This window comes from Festucalex cinctus, chromosome 1, assembly GCF_051991245.1.
Source record: "Festucalex cinctus isolate MCC-2025b chromosome 1, RoL_Fcin_1.0, whole genome shotgun sequence".
Classification (NCBI taxonomy): Eukaryota; Metazoa; Chordata; class Actinopteri; order Syngnathiformes; family Syngnathidae; genus Festucalex; species Festucalex cinctus.
This window is the reverse complement of record NC_135411.1, coordinates 65,793,474-65,807,751: the sequence shown is the minus strand read 5'-3', so window position 1 is coordinate 65,807,751 and position 14,278 is coordinate 65,793,474. Positions and strand designations below refer to the sequence as shown.

The window sequence follows — 14,278 nt, the reverse complement described above, 5'->3', positions numbered from 1 at the left end:
GTCTGTGTTCTGCTTTATTTCACCCTATTTACAACTTTGGTCTGCTCGCCCTCCAACCCTCCCAAATATGCAGAATGCAATACTCCCCCATGACACACACTCAGACTTGGGCTGTTGTTACCCCCGGGCTATCTGCAACATACAGACGTCGCAACTCCAGCAGTGAGCTCAGAGAGAAGTGTGTCCCTCCATCAAACTCACTGGAGCCGCACTGCGATTCTCAGTGGAATATCTGCTCGGCACCGCGATTCAAAGTCAGACTTGTAACGCAGATAAGAATTGAGAAAAAAAAAAAAAGGAGACACGATGAAAATTGCCACCAACAGAAGCCGCGTGCAGTAATGAAAGTATCAAAGTCACGGGCCTCCATTGTTCCCACTCGCCTTTGTGGCACAGTCTTTGCTCAATAAGCAACAGTCAACAAACAGAAGATGTAGAAAGAGGTTTTCATCTGCAGCAAGTCCAATATAAAAATGAAAATCCACACAGAAGGAGAAGAGCAGGGCTGCAGGGGGCGGGGGGGAACAATGTTTTGAGTCCTGGCTGGCAATTTTTTTATTGTTGAGGAGTTTTAGAAGCGTATGTAGAGAAATACGTTGAAGCCTGTGAAAATCCAGCCAGAGAACATTTGCAGTTGTCACTTATTGTCTCACTGATCCATCAGTGGCGAATACTCATTGTGTCATTTCCGAAAGATTCTCAACCGAAGCCGGCAAAATGCGATAGTGAGGTTTATTGTTGCACATAAAAATAAGTATCTCTAGATTATTTTCACACTACACTAACAAAGAATCAATCACCAAGGCTTAGTGAGTGAACGCGTAGAATTCTAATTGGCAAAAAGAAGCCAAGTTTAATCCAGATCCTGATGTTCTTCTGGGTCCAAGGGAATAAAATGTAATAATATCCCTTATAAGCACAGCAAATTACAACCTTATCTGAGCAGATGAAGCTTTTGAACATGCACAATTGGATTTCTCTGTTGAATTTAGATAGTTCCCAAATGTCTTGAGGAAACTCAGTTTGACATTATCGTTTCTAACCTTGCAAACACAGTGGGAAAAAAAATGAAAAATGTCATTCAAGTTGGGAAATGTTTAACATAGCTAAACAACAAATTGTTCATTTGACCAGACCATGCCTATAGCATATATTCAGTTTGCCAACACCCATTATAGAAATCTATGGATATTCAAATCAAAAGACAGGAAATAGCAGTTCATATAGCAACTGCTACTAACTCTGTAATAATGTATAGAATATTTCCACTGCACGCTTTGTACATATCCACACCCTTACTTGTTTTATGTTGTTTACGCCGCTCCCTTAATTACTCCACTGTGATGAATAAAGTTATGTGAATGTATCCTTCAGGTGATGACTGCAGTCGAGCAGGACTACCGTCTTCCCCCGCCCATGGACTGCCCCATGGTGCTGCACCAGCTCATGTTGGAGTGCTGGATGAAGGAACGCAACCTGAGGCCCAAGTTCTCGCGCATCGTCAACACGTTGGACAAGCTGCTGCGCAACGCCGGCAGCCTCAAAGTGGTGACAAGCACGTACTCAGGGTAAGTGGACAGCAACTTTTTGCTTCCTTACAAAGAAGTTTTTATTTTCTCAAAGGCTTATTCAATTCTAACACCATTTAAACATAATTAACCCATCATCTTGTTCATCCAAATTTGATCAATTTCATGTTTTCACAAATATATACTATTGCTCAGTCCCCAGGTGGTTATAGTATTTTTACCGGTACTTTAAATTATAGACTAATCTAAACTTTGAGAGCCATCAGTTTAAATGCTGGCGTAGGAATGGGAAAGAGATTTGTCATTGTTGCACCAGCTGTTTACGGGCGTTTATAGACTGAACTGTCCGCAAATTAGCTAATCGTTATCCGTCCTCATTTAGACTTCAACAGCAGGTAGTCATCAGATACACACATTATAGATTTATTGATTCCCATGTTTTGCAAGTTGATATTTTTAATTGGTGGCAAATAACACTTTCAGGCCTGTTTGATAGACATACTCTGGGTTTTCCAACCTTTATTGAACCATTGCATTTGACTTATCACAGTAGCAGATACAGCAAACACACACTAGTTAGTGGAACACACTTTGTGCAGGCACCAGGGGATGGTCTTGAACTGGGTCCCCACACTGGCAGGTGACAATTTTAACCATTTGGCCATGGCTGCCCATCAGAGAAGTGTCACGGCACACCACCGAAAAAAAAAAATGCAGAAAGGTTACAGAGCATACTGAAATAATGTTGATTTTGTCTCAATTTATTATAATTTACAGACTACAAGCTGCTACTTTTTCCCCAAGCTTTGAACTCTGCGGCTTTAAATGTGACACGGCTAATTTATGGATTCTAGCAAATGAGCTTCATGTCGCCAGTATATTTACCGATACTCTCTTCATATCTGACCAATGAAAATTCTGGGCACGTTGAAATGGACTAATGATACTGCCTGAGATTGCGCTCAGACTGAATCTTCATACAATGAAATTAAATACAGTTACGTTACAACAACAGTTACAAGAGACATTAAAAAACAATGACCAATGGAGGGTGACAGAACAGGAAGCCTGACGGTTCACCCAAAACAGCACCCAGGTTCTCAGATGGAAAACAAAAGACATAAGGAAGCAGAAGGGGGGGAGTCCTAGAATATGCTCCTAAGGAGGAGTACATTGGGGGGGAAAAAACCTCAGCAAACAGGCACATACAGCCATATGTATACATAACAAGTAATGACGCAAATACTATGGGGTGGGGGGTATTGGGTTGAGGGCATTACAGCTCAGAGACACTTAGGCATTGATCGCCATAGGTAGGTTTGAATTCAAAGGTCAGATTTTATGTACATTTCATGTATGTATATGGCCATAAAAAAATATTATTCTCCCTCTGAACTAAATCAGAGTTGAAAGGCGTTTTGTCACTAGCAATATGGCATGACTCCTTCTTGTGACTGACTCAGTCAGCCCTTAGATAATTGCTATAATAATTTTATTTATGGCATTTCAAAAATGGTAACACAGGTGGAAATATTCTCCCTGCCGCTTCCCATTTTTTGTAATTTGCACCTGCCTATCAAACACCGCAGTAAATCAGCCATCGCGATTCGTCACAGGTTTAATCAATCACATTGTGTGTTCCAAATTATCTTATTTGCATGTGCTCCTCTCAAAACGCATAAAATGAACTCTGCAGCATTTTGGCAGACGCGGTCCTGGATACAGTCGGTTAATGGATCAGCTTTCACATCTGTGAGCATGAGCAACCACGTGTGCGACCATTTGTGCCTGGCAAATCTTAAGTAAATCAGACCCTGAGTGAGTAAATTTGTGAGTTAAGCTCAAACAAGCTCATCATTTTTTCAGTATATACAGTACATATGCTATACTTTTTTTTTTTTTTTTTTTGGTACAATGTTGGAGTTGTACTAAAGTGAAAGGATTCTGTGAACACACAGCTTTGAGCCTGCTGCCTGCTGTGCACCAACTCAGTAGGGGTGACTGCAGAGTGAAGGGAGCCTTTTTCGCTCTTAGATGGGTGTGAAATCCGACTGTGTGTTTTTGTCACGTGACTGCCCGCCCAAGTCAAAGAATCAGGTTTAATGATGAGCATTTCCTTCCAAGCTATGTCTCTCCAATAAAGAATTATTTGATACATACAGTATCGCCATATATTTTAAAGTGAAATAATTCAATTCAATTTGATCTGATGCACCCACCTCGTTTAAATCAAGACCGGTTTTCCTATTCAAATCGTTTTTGTTTTTTTGTTTTTGTTTTTGTTACACTCCTAAAAGATACCATAACAAAGTCTTTGTACTTTACTGATTATAATCATGTAATGCTTTGGATTTTTTGAAACCCTCCAACCAGAAGCCGAGCTCCGCAAAGAAAAACAGAAGGATGATGCAATACGTGCTCTTTCACCCCATGTGAAATTGTGCCCTCTATTGTATATGACAGCTGTGACGCGGAGGATGAAGCCTCTTTCACATACAGTAGAGCGATGTCTCTGCCCCCAGGGGTTGTTGGAATAAGATGTCTTGGTCGAGACAAATATGGCGGGCTTACAAAGAGGCAAATGAGATTCCTTCTTGTAGGGTTTGTCTGCTTTCAAGCTTGTTTTGAGCGAAGTCCTCGCTCTCTCCGAGCTGGAAGGCTTTTGATGCCAGACAGTTGTGTACATCTGCCACTGATACTTCTCTGTGAAGCTAACTTATTCATAGGCACTGGTGCGCCTGGTGATCATTTGTTCTTCCAGCGTCGAGCGCAACGATGTGACTGTTCCAGCAAGTCTGAACTGTGTTTGTACAGAATGTATTGAGCTCTGGTTGCTCTCCGTTGGTGTAGATGCGGCATCCGCCGCTATCCCGATGTCTTGTCCCCGTTGTATCGCGGTTCATCAACACAAACACACGCTACGTCACAGATTGTTTTGTCGAACATATCTATTCGTCACAGGAATCCCTGTATACGATATAATATCACTGTTTTTTAATTTACAATGTCTTTTAAAAAGGGGTGTTTTTTTAAAGCGTACATTTACACCTATTTAAAATTCTGATACTCGTCTATAAATCACTAAATGGTTTAGGTCCTGTAATGTTCATTGAATATGTAAGGGTCTGCAGACACGGGCTAATTAGCGGAGCCCAGAGTTCAAACTTCACAGCAAACATGGTGACTCAGCATTTAGCTGGTATGCTGTCAGCCCCGAGTGTAAATGTCTTCAAATCCAGGTTAAAATATATGCCCTTCCATTCCCAAGCGAAGCAGAGAAAATAAAAGTAGCGTACAGAAATTGCTAAAAGAACATACATTGACAATGTTAAAACACACTAATAGAAAACTAAAAACATTTAAGAGTATAAAAATAACCGTAGTTTTCTAAAATAATTAAAAGTTGGAAAAACATGACTTAAAAAGGTTTGGAAGTCGTTAATCAAAGGTATAGGAAAAAAGCATTAACCTGGATAAGCATTTACACTCGGGGCTGACTTTACATCTGTTGTGCAGCGTAACAGCTAAATGCAGCTTCACCATGTTTAGTTTAAACTCCTGCTTCCACTAATTGACCCAAGTCTGCTGATCTCAGAGCCCTTCTTGGTTTATATTCAATCAGCATTTTTTTTAAATGGATTCAGGCCCCAAACTATTGGGTCAGCCATTTAGCCACGTGTTGTTAACTGAAAATGACATCCCAGTCCCTCAGGGGCTCAGGGAATTACCAATCACAGCTCACCTGGTTTGTGGGTTTGGTCATGTGGCGTTCACAAGCTGAGCCCTTAGACACTGTGATGTCATTTTCAGTTGACAGCAATTACACAGCAAAATTTCTGGTGTTAGATTAACACTGAGTAGTGTTAAATCTAACACTAGAAAAGTGTTTATTTGTGTCCCCACTAATGAGTGTCAATCTGACACTTTTCAAAGTGTTACTTTTTTGACACATAACGAGCATTACTCCAACACCGTATACTGTTGACCGTCTACACTGGTAAACACTGAGTAGTGTTGAAAGTACTCTCCACTAGTGACAGTGTTAAAAATTTAACTCAAACTCACACTTCACTCTGGTAACAGGTACTTCATTTATATAGCGTGTTTCCTCCTTACAAGGCCCTCAAAGCACTTTTGACTACTGATGACACGACATCAGGAGAAACTTGGGGGTTTAGTATGTTGCTCATTGTTACTCTGGCCTGGGATCAAACCCACGCTCTCAGGGTCAGGAAACGACCATTCTACCACTGATCCACACTGCCCAACAACAACAATAACTGGATGTATCGCTATTGAAATGCCGACTGCACGCTGTAAACTTGGAAAGCTTGTCCTTCACTGGAGATGAGCGTGTGGTCAATTTAACACTCACGGTAGTGCTGATTAGGTTACACTTAGCTTAGGCCCCAACGCTTGAGGAAATTTACTCTCACAGTATTTTATTTAGTTTTTTATCCTAACAGTGTCAGAATAACACTGTTTACACCAGATTTCATCGACCACTGGAAATTTAACACTGACAGATTTGCTGTGGTGTAAAATGACCCTGAGATGGATAAAAATGGATCTTCTGCTTAATTTGAATTCGGCAAATGCAATATTTTTCAGTATACTGTGTTTAGACTAGTAGGGTAGCATAAACATATTAGTGTCCACTGTCCAGAACATTTTTGACCTGACTTCCCCTTTGCCCCTTATTTTAAATGACGTAAAGCACCTTGTGTATGAAATGCGCTATACAAATAAAGCTGCCTTGCCTTTCCCTCTCGCTGATATCTGGAACATGCAACTGTGTCGTGAAAAAGCACTCGTCACCTGGCTCTGTAATGCTATCCCGCTTCCGATGGGCACAAAAGGTAAGAATGACACATCACATATCTAGGTAGTGTGCCAGCTCCTTGGCTCACAGTTTCACTCGAGCACCGCAGCCTCCAAGGGCAAGCGGTTTGCCAGGATTTGGGCTCAGTGAAGCTAATTGTGTGTGGAAATGTAATGGCTGACCTCGGTTTAATTCCCCCAATACTTGGCGAGATGCTGGAATGTCGTTGATAGGACAGACAGACAGCAGCCAGGGCTGCTGATGTGGAAAAGCAGGCTGTGATGAAGTGTGAGTAATAAGGGAGATTGAGGAGAAGCTAAAAAAGAGGAATGTGTTTAATTAGCTTGCTAATGAGCTTTTTAATGCATCAGGGAGAGTGCGCGCCCAGTGCCGTCTTGGGGCAACAGGAGAGAAGAGTGTGTGAGACGAGCGTGTACGCATGTTATGCTACATGTCACTGTGTGCTGATGACATGCCAATGATTAATTTATGGCCTCATCTGTATGCAACAGCAAGAGATAGTGGGAAGAAAGAAGAGGAGGAGAAGAACGTATTGTGTTGTCAGAGCGTGATTATAACGATGGTCGGCAAGATACCGTCTCGAGGGAGAGGATATGGAAAGCAGCGCTATCTGGAAGGCGTCTTCTAGCCCACCGGTTCTCAAACGGTGGTCCCCAGACATATCTTGATGCTTCGCAAAATACATTTCCAATACATTATCTTCCTATAATCACCATTAGGTGGAATCCACATATCTCCAAATTTCTACTTCTCAAAAATAAATTATTGCTTGAGTTACCAAACAAAGCATCTTAAACGAAGCAATTGCTAAAAAATTGCTAATTTATAACGCTGTCAATGATTTCAATGGTAGGATGCGTCACCAGCACATTTCCAATGCCAGCCATCCACATAAAAGTCTGCACATATGCCCCCTGACCAGACAAAAAGCCTTGAATACTTCTCAAAAGCAAATAACTGTGGTTGCATCATCTTATTAAATCTCTTAGATCCATGAGTCATACAATAAATAAAACAACTAAGCGGTGCAATAGGTGAAAATGAATCTGCATGCACTTACCTTTGTGGCACTTTGTTTTTAACAATGTATTTAACCTAACTATTTTCCTAGCTATTGTCTAAAACACATGCAGACTTTCAATCTTGAGGCGGTATAATGTTGCACGACTCCCGCAGAGTAAGGGAAGAGGCGGCGTTTTACAACACATCCCAAAACAGTTGTATGTTGAAGCATTAGTGGTGCACAAAAGATGATGTGGGGACAGACCAATTGTATCAATTTATAATAACTAGGGATGGGCGAGTACCGATACCAGGTATCGGTATCGGGCAGATACCAGCGTTTTTTCAAGTACTCATGACGCAGACAAGTACAAGCGACCGATGGCAGAGGGGGAAGACGTTAAGTGAGTCCTCCTTGCCTGTAAATGGTGCTAGCTTGCAGCAGTTTTTCACCAAAATTTCACCGGTTTGGAAATACTTCCAAATTGTGAATCTTAAACTAAAAGAGCATTTTTGTGTTTTATTTTGAGCGTTAAGACTATTGAAGAGTGACTGTGCTGTTTTTTTGTTTTTGTCAAAATTAAAGGAAATACATTTGTTTAAAAATATCTTTTAGTGATTTTTTTTTTATTTGTCAAAATGTACTACTGGTATCGGCAGCTGGTATCGGTATCGGTGAGTACGAGAATCTGAGTATCGGTATCGGTATCGGTCTGAAAAAAAGTGGTATCGAACATCCCTAATAATAACCTCGCAAACTGACCAGAATTGGACAAATGAGGTTTCCTCGCAACATCAATGATTGGTGCACCAATAAAACCAACACATTGAACTAACCACTGCTCTCTACTTTAGCTTTGGGACAATTAGGAGCTTCTGATATGATTGTGTCAAGTCATCTTTATTTATTTAGCGCTTTCAAACAGCCTTAGTATCATGTAAATCTGACATCCTTGCAGCTCCTTTCTCATGTAGAACTCTTTGATGCACTTTCAGCCTTTATTGAACAGTAATTGTTCATTTATTTTTGCCAGTGATGACAATTAATTACTCTTTCACAACCACCACACATCATCACGATTTGAGGATATAAACCTTTTTGTGACATTGTGATTTTTTTTTTCTAATCTAAAATAAGTGCCTTGTCTCAATAAAGGTTTCAATATACAGTATTACACTATCAAATTGTATGAAACTCCACTGAGCAGGTGCTGAAAATTAGGATAGTAAGTGTCAAATGATTTGGGACCTTCACAGCAGAAACACCAATAAACGTCTACTGAATGTACCAGTTGGTGGAAATGTGGCAATAAGGTGATGCGTCATTTGACCCACTACTGACTATGTGCGACTTGTACCGGCAGGGACCTGCTGAGGCTCGGAGGAACTCTGCCGGGACACAACAGGAAAAGTCCGGACAGCAGTGAAGAAATTGTGCGGCAACAAATGAGCCAAACTCTCCCCATCAGAGTGTGAGCAATCTCGAGGAGACGGAAAGCCCAAAATAAACTACCTAGAAAACTCTGATGTGAAGAGCCCTATGTAAAATAAAGAAGATAAGAAGAGGGACGCTCCCGCTGCACAGAACGGACCACTCGGATTACTTTGTGCGAGCTCTCAGAGACTTTGTGTTAAAAGAGAATGTTCCATTGCGTTCTGTGTGTGTGCGTGTGTGTGGTCATCATTTGTGGTTTTGTGACTGTTGACATAAAGCCAAACTTTTTATGGGCCCTCTCAGGTTGTGTTTGCATGTCTGCATGTGTTTTCTGCTGGTTGGGAGCCAGTTGGGCTTCTCCTCGAGAGGGAAGTGCACACAAACTCGGATGAGGGTCTCGAAGGATCCGACAGTGCCAAGATTTAAAGACAGCTAGTAGATGTCTTTTTTTTTTTTTTTTTAAGTTGTTCTTCAATGTATTAATTGGCAATCATGAAAAAAGGGGGGGGGGAAAGTGACTCATTATTTTGTTACAAAGACTGAGCACTGTGTACAACTGAATTGTGGCGACATAGCATTACTTCCATGCATTTCTACCACTACAGCATGAAGTTAGCTAGCGAGCTAACCAACCAACCTACATTCCGAAAATGCATCTTCCATGGACGTCACCCTTTGTAGAACAGCTCAGTGTTGCTATTTAAAGTCTAGGCGATGACGCTGCGGACGACGACAAGTGAAGCCCCAGGAGCCTGTAAGTTTATGAGCTAGCTAGTGGCTAGCTCCAGTTGTCACGGTGTGGGACATCCTGTATTCCAGCCACCGAAGGCTTTGAGTAGATATAACATATTTTTGCTGCTCAAACAGATAGGGATGAATAGGTATATATATTAAAAAATTAAATAAAAATGCCAGGTAAAGTTTGCGTGAGCAGGCTTGACTTTTCATGTTTTTGAAGCATCATACTATACTTGCCGATTTTTGTAGTCATTTAAATTTGGCAGGGTCCGTTAAAAACACTCTTGTCTGTGGTGTGTCAAATTTAGAAGGCATTTATTTGCACTTTAGAGGGACTTTATCAGTTTTGTTGGCTTTTTAGCCGTTACCATCAATCCAGACCATGATTTAGCAGCGACAATATACACAGACAGGATAGGACTAGCGTCACAAAAGATACTGTATTTCAACTACAAACTATGAATGTTCACCTCCAAAATAATCCCCATGAAATCTTCTGCATTTAACCAGTATTCTCTTCCACGCCTTCATGCGCTCCTGGAAGGATTCTTTCAGGATCCTGCCGCAGCTTCATCGCCACGGCCATCTTATGTCAGCCAAGTCTCCAAATGGGGAACCCTTAATGACCTCATTGAGCTTGGAAAAGAGGAATGATATTGCTCGGATCTCGTCTGGGGAAACTCAGAGTTTGTCATTTGGGTTTGAAATACAGTGTTTTTGACACCAGCCCTGGAAATTATCTGACACACCTCGTTTTATAGCATGAACATTTCTGTATTTTTAAGAGAAACAAAGCACAAATTAGCATATATGTTCATTCTTCCTTTAACCATTGTGAAATGTATGTACACGAGAAACTTTATATATATATTCATTGGACTGACTGTGGTGGCTAACAAGTGAGTGTATCTTTACAAACACACTTATCAAACGTCCGTGCCACATAAACGCAAACAATGGCATGTTTTAATTTTCATACTTCTATTTAATCTCATCCTACATTTGAATTATGGAAAATCTTTTTTTCTTCATTTTTCGTGTTGGACTAAAAAGCAAATAACAAAATAATGAGATACCTTTTGAGGTTTTTTTTTTTTTTAATGTTCGATTGCCAACAGAAAAATGATACACTGTTTCTTTCTTCTTCTTTTTTGTCTGTTCTCTCTTTTCCTTTTCTCTTTTCTTTTTTAAATTGAGGGGGAACACTTTACAAGTAAATCCGCTTCCTCCTATACTCTGTCTTCCACACATGTACTGGGAGAAATCCGTGTCCTAATTGTGTAAAAAGCATCCAAGTCTTCACGTGGCCTCACCTCACAGAGGGAGGACTGCAACTGACACTGTGCTGGACACGTCCATCACGTGCATGCCAAAGTGGAACCTTCCACGTTATATGTTGCTTTGGTGGCATTTGCTCTGGACTTTAACGTCCGTGTTTTCTTATTTGAAACATATACGCATTGTTTTGAATGCTAACTTATGACCGATGAGGTATTTGTGCTTTTTTTACTGGGGGCTCAATGTTTTTTTGTTTTTTTTATTACAATGCTTGTGTGTGTATGTGTGAGGTTTTTTTTTTGTTTCTTCCAGTGATTAGACCAGAATGAATGAGTACACCTTTGAAAGGACAAAATGGAGACATTTCTGCTATTCAGCTTTGTATTTTATTTTTTTGCATTTTAATGAGCGACGCCTGTGAATTGTAGATCTTACTTTGGCAAACGTGTCACTGTTTTTAAAAGGTCACCAAACAGATGAAAGCGGTATGACCTTAATATTGAACTGACCTACAAAACGAGGATTGAACGTCGACTGCTCATTGGTCCATTTCTCCTGACCACTGGCCAGTGCAGTTCATATTTAAATAGATGACTGCCTGTATATAAATACAGTAACTCTTTAGATCAATCAGCATTTTACTGCTTTCTGACCTGACTTTGGCCTCTGTGTGACCTTTGTTTACATGCTTGTTTGTTTGTTGTTGAGGAGCAAACAATGGCAAAAATTTAAGTGTAACGGTCATTACATATCTGAGCGTATATGTCACAATGAAAGAAGAACATGTGTCTGTAAGGGCAGACATTTTCCTGTGCAATTCAAGGTGTAGTAGATACTGTATATCAAAAAAATAAAAATAAATAAAAAAGCCAGAAAACTAGACGAAAAATCTGCATTTCTCCTTCAATATTTTTACGATAATCATATGCAAATAAATTATTAAACAGATCTCTGGTATTCTCTTTGATTTCCCAGCATGTTCACCAGGCTGCAGTTGCAGGTCTCATCCGGCCGAGGGATGAAAAGAAGGAATAGCAAATATGTTTTACCTCCGCAGTTGGAATATCACAGCAGCTTGGGATGGCTTCATTAGGTTTTTGAGATTATTTAAAATGAAACTTGCAATCCGTGCTGCTTGCCAAACAATGACATCACGTGACTGAACTGGAAGATTTTTTTTTTCTAGTGTTTGTTACTGGAGAAGCTTCAAGGAGACAAAGTTAATGTGGCTGTCGCTGTTGTTCTGCTTTAATCCGTCAGCCAGGATGCAAAGCTCGGAGCAGGTGAGCCAAGCTGTCACCTCTGGTTTTTATCGACTGGGAAGAGGCTCATCTGTCAGTGCCGATGTGTGTATTTACTGGGGGTGGTAGGGTGGGTCTTGCCTAATCATCTCTGACTGCTCATACAGCAGCCTCCTTTTAATCAGCCCTATACAAATAGGGACAGCGGGTCTTGTGTTCTTCTCGTGCTGGATAAATAGTTGGACTGCTCTCATGGGACGCATACACTGCACAACAACCACATCAGCATCCAGGTGCGTGTTGGCCATAAGGTCAATTGGTCGCACATCGGCTGCAATGTAACAATGTTTTTGAGTGCATGGCCACCGCCTCCCGTCGACGAAAATTCTTCGGGCAAAAGCTGAGCAAGCCAACGTCGAGTTCACACTAAATTTAAAGGATGCCCAGTCAAATCATTTTATCGTTCATTCATTCATTCATTCATTCAACTCTTTACTTGCAAGTACGGGAAGTCATCAAGTTATGGTTGAGTTCCATTCCTACGCTGGCGATGTAACCCAAATTTTGACTTAAGTCGGATTTCACCGTTAAAATCGATATTTACATCAAAATACTTTGCACATAATTTAAAAGAAAAAAATATTTGCGCAGACTGGATGAACCAATATTGTTTTTCCGCACAAACATTAATTGCTGATGAATGGCAGAGCGGACCTAATGGAGACTTTAAACACGCAAACGTGACACGTCTGATGGCGAGCCGACCTGCTCGATGGACGTCCGTTGCTGGAGGTAACAACAACACAACTTTAAATTACTTTAAAAAAATGGCATGTTTATTGTGGGAGAGTAACAAAAAGAAGGTGCTACGGACGAGGCACGGGAGCCGTAAAGTCAAAACGACATAGGTCGCGTACAACGTAACTCGATGACTTCTGTAATCAAGTAAGTCAAGTTGGACAATCTTGCTCACTCACAACTAGAGATGTGAATTGGTCAGAATTTTTCTGATTCCATTACCTACGTTTGGGCTTTGAATACTTGTCGACATGAGAGGGGGTGTACTACGGCAGCTGGCATGCTACAAAATGTATATAGCGAGGACGTTGGAGATGACACGCCCTGATGCATATCAATTTGTGCCTGGTGTGAACCAGGGGTGCGGGGAACTCCCAAAGTTCCCGATGGCCACCATGCTCCTGGTGGTATGAATCTGAAACGAAATTCTCATTGGGTGAGGGAAGAAATAAGACGTGTTTAATACACTATCTTCATCTTTGGACAGAAGACAAAACATATCCAGTATGCACAAATAATCTGTTATTTATCCTTAAGGGGAAAAAAAAAGAAAAGTAGATGAATAATTTCTCAAACTATTGTCAAGCTTTATGCAGTTTAGAAGGCCTGGGCTGATCCAACACAATACCTTATGAGATGGCAGTGTATACACACGTAGAGACTAACCCAAATAATGCAAAATGTATTCAAACCTCAGTGAAGACATTTTTTGTTTGAAATGTTTATTTCAAATATATCAACATTATTTCAATACATAAATAAAATGACAATAATCAAGAAGAAAAGAAAATCAAAGAAAACAGACAAACAATCGTATATTTCGAAAAGGAGTGAGAAGAAGTAAAACTTATTTACTCCCACCTCTTTTCCTTAGAACACATAAATTAATACATGTAAACACACACCCATAACCCAATTTACCACATAAACAGTTCCACCTTTAAATCTACTGCTTTAACCTATTTACATCATAAAACATCCAAAAAGAAAACCATAAAACTAACCAAAACAAAGAAGGAAATAGCAAACAAACAAGCAGCAAATAAACAGCAAACAAACAAGCAAACCAACAAATAGTAACCTAAATAAATAAATAAATAAATTGTTCTAGCACACCTAATAAGTGACCCCTCCTCCCGCATCCTTATATTTCTTAAAAATCCTATTTATATAGTATTTTAAATTGTCTCTTATTTGTACAACTCTTCAACTCCCCACTAAATCCCTTCAGTTACCTAACCCCGCATACTGATCGACAAGAACTCTTTCTTGTTGTACGAAACCTAGGTTCTTTAAAGTCACAATGTCTCCGTAGATTGTAACCATCATTGGAGTTCTTATTAAACAACTGTTGAATATTCTGTTAGTAAATTATATTTTGCTTTAAACGTTATTTGCGCTGTTTGATAACAGT

At 40.3% G+C, this 14,278-nt stretch overlaps 1 protein-coding gene across 1 annotated transcript in view; it reads left to right on the top strand.

Moving 5' to 3' along the window:
* Positions 1-11,773, top strand: part of LOC144005487 (ephrin type-B receptor 3-like) — a 162,808-nt gene extending 151,035 nt beyond the window's left edge. The window contains exons 14-15 of the mRNA XM_077503706.1: positions 1,375-1,568; positions 8,739-11,773. Coding sequence (XP_077359832.1) covers positions 1,375-1,568; positions 8,739-8,850 — 306 coding nt within the window. The 3' untranslated portion in view covers positions 8,851-11,773. The remainder of the gene's footprint in view (positions 1-1,374; positions 1,569-8,738) is intronic.
* Positions 11,774-14,278: the final 2,505 nt, after the last annotated feature.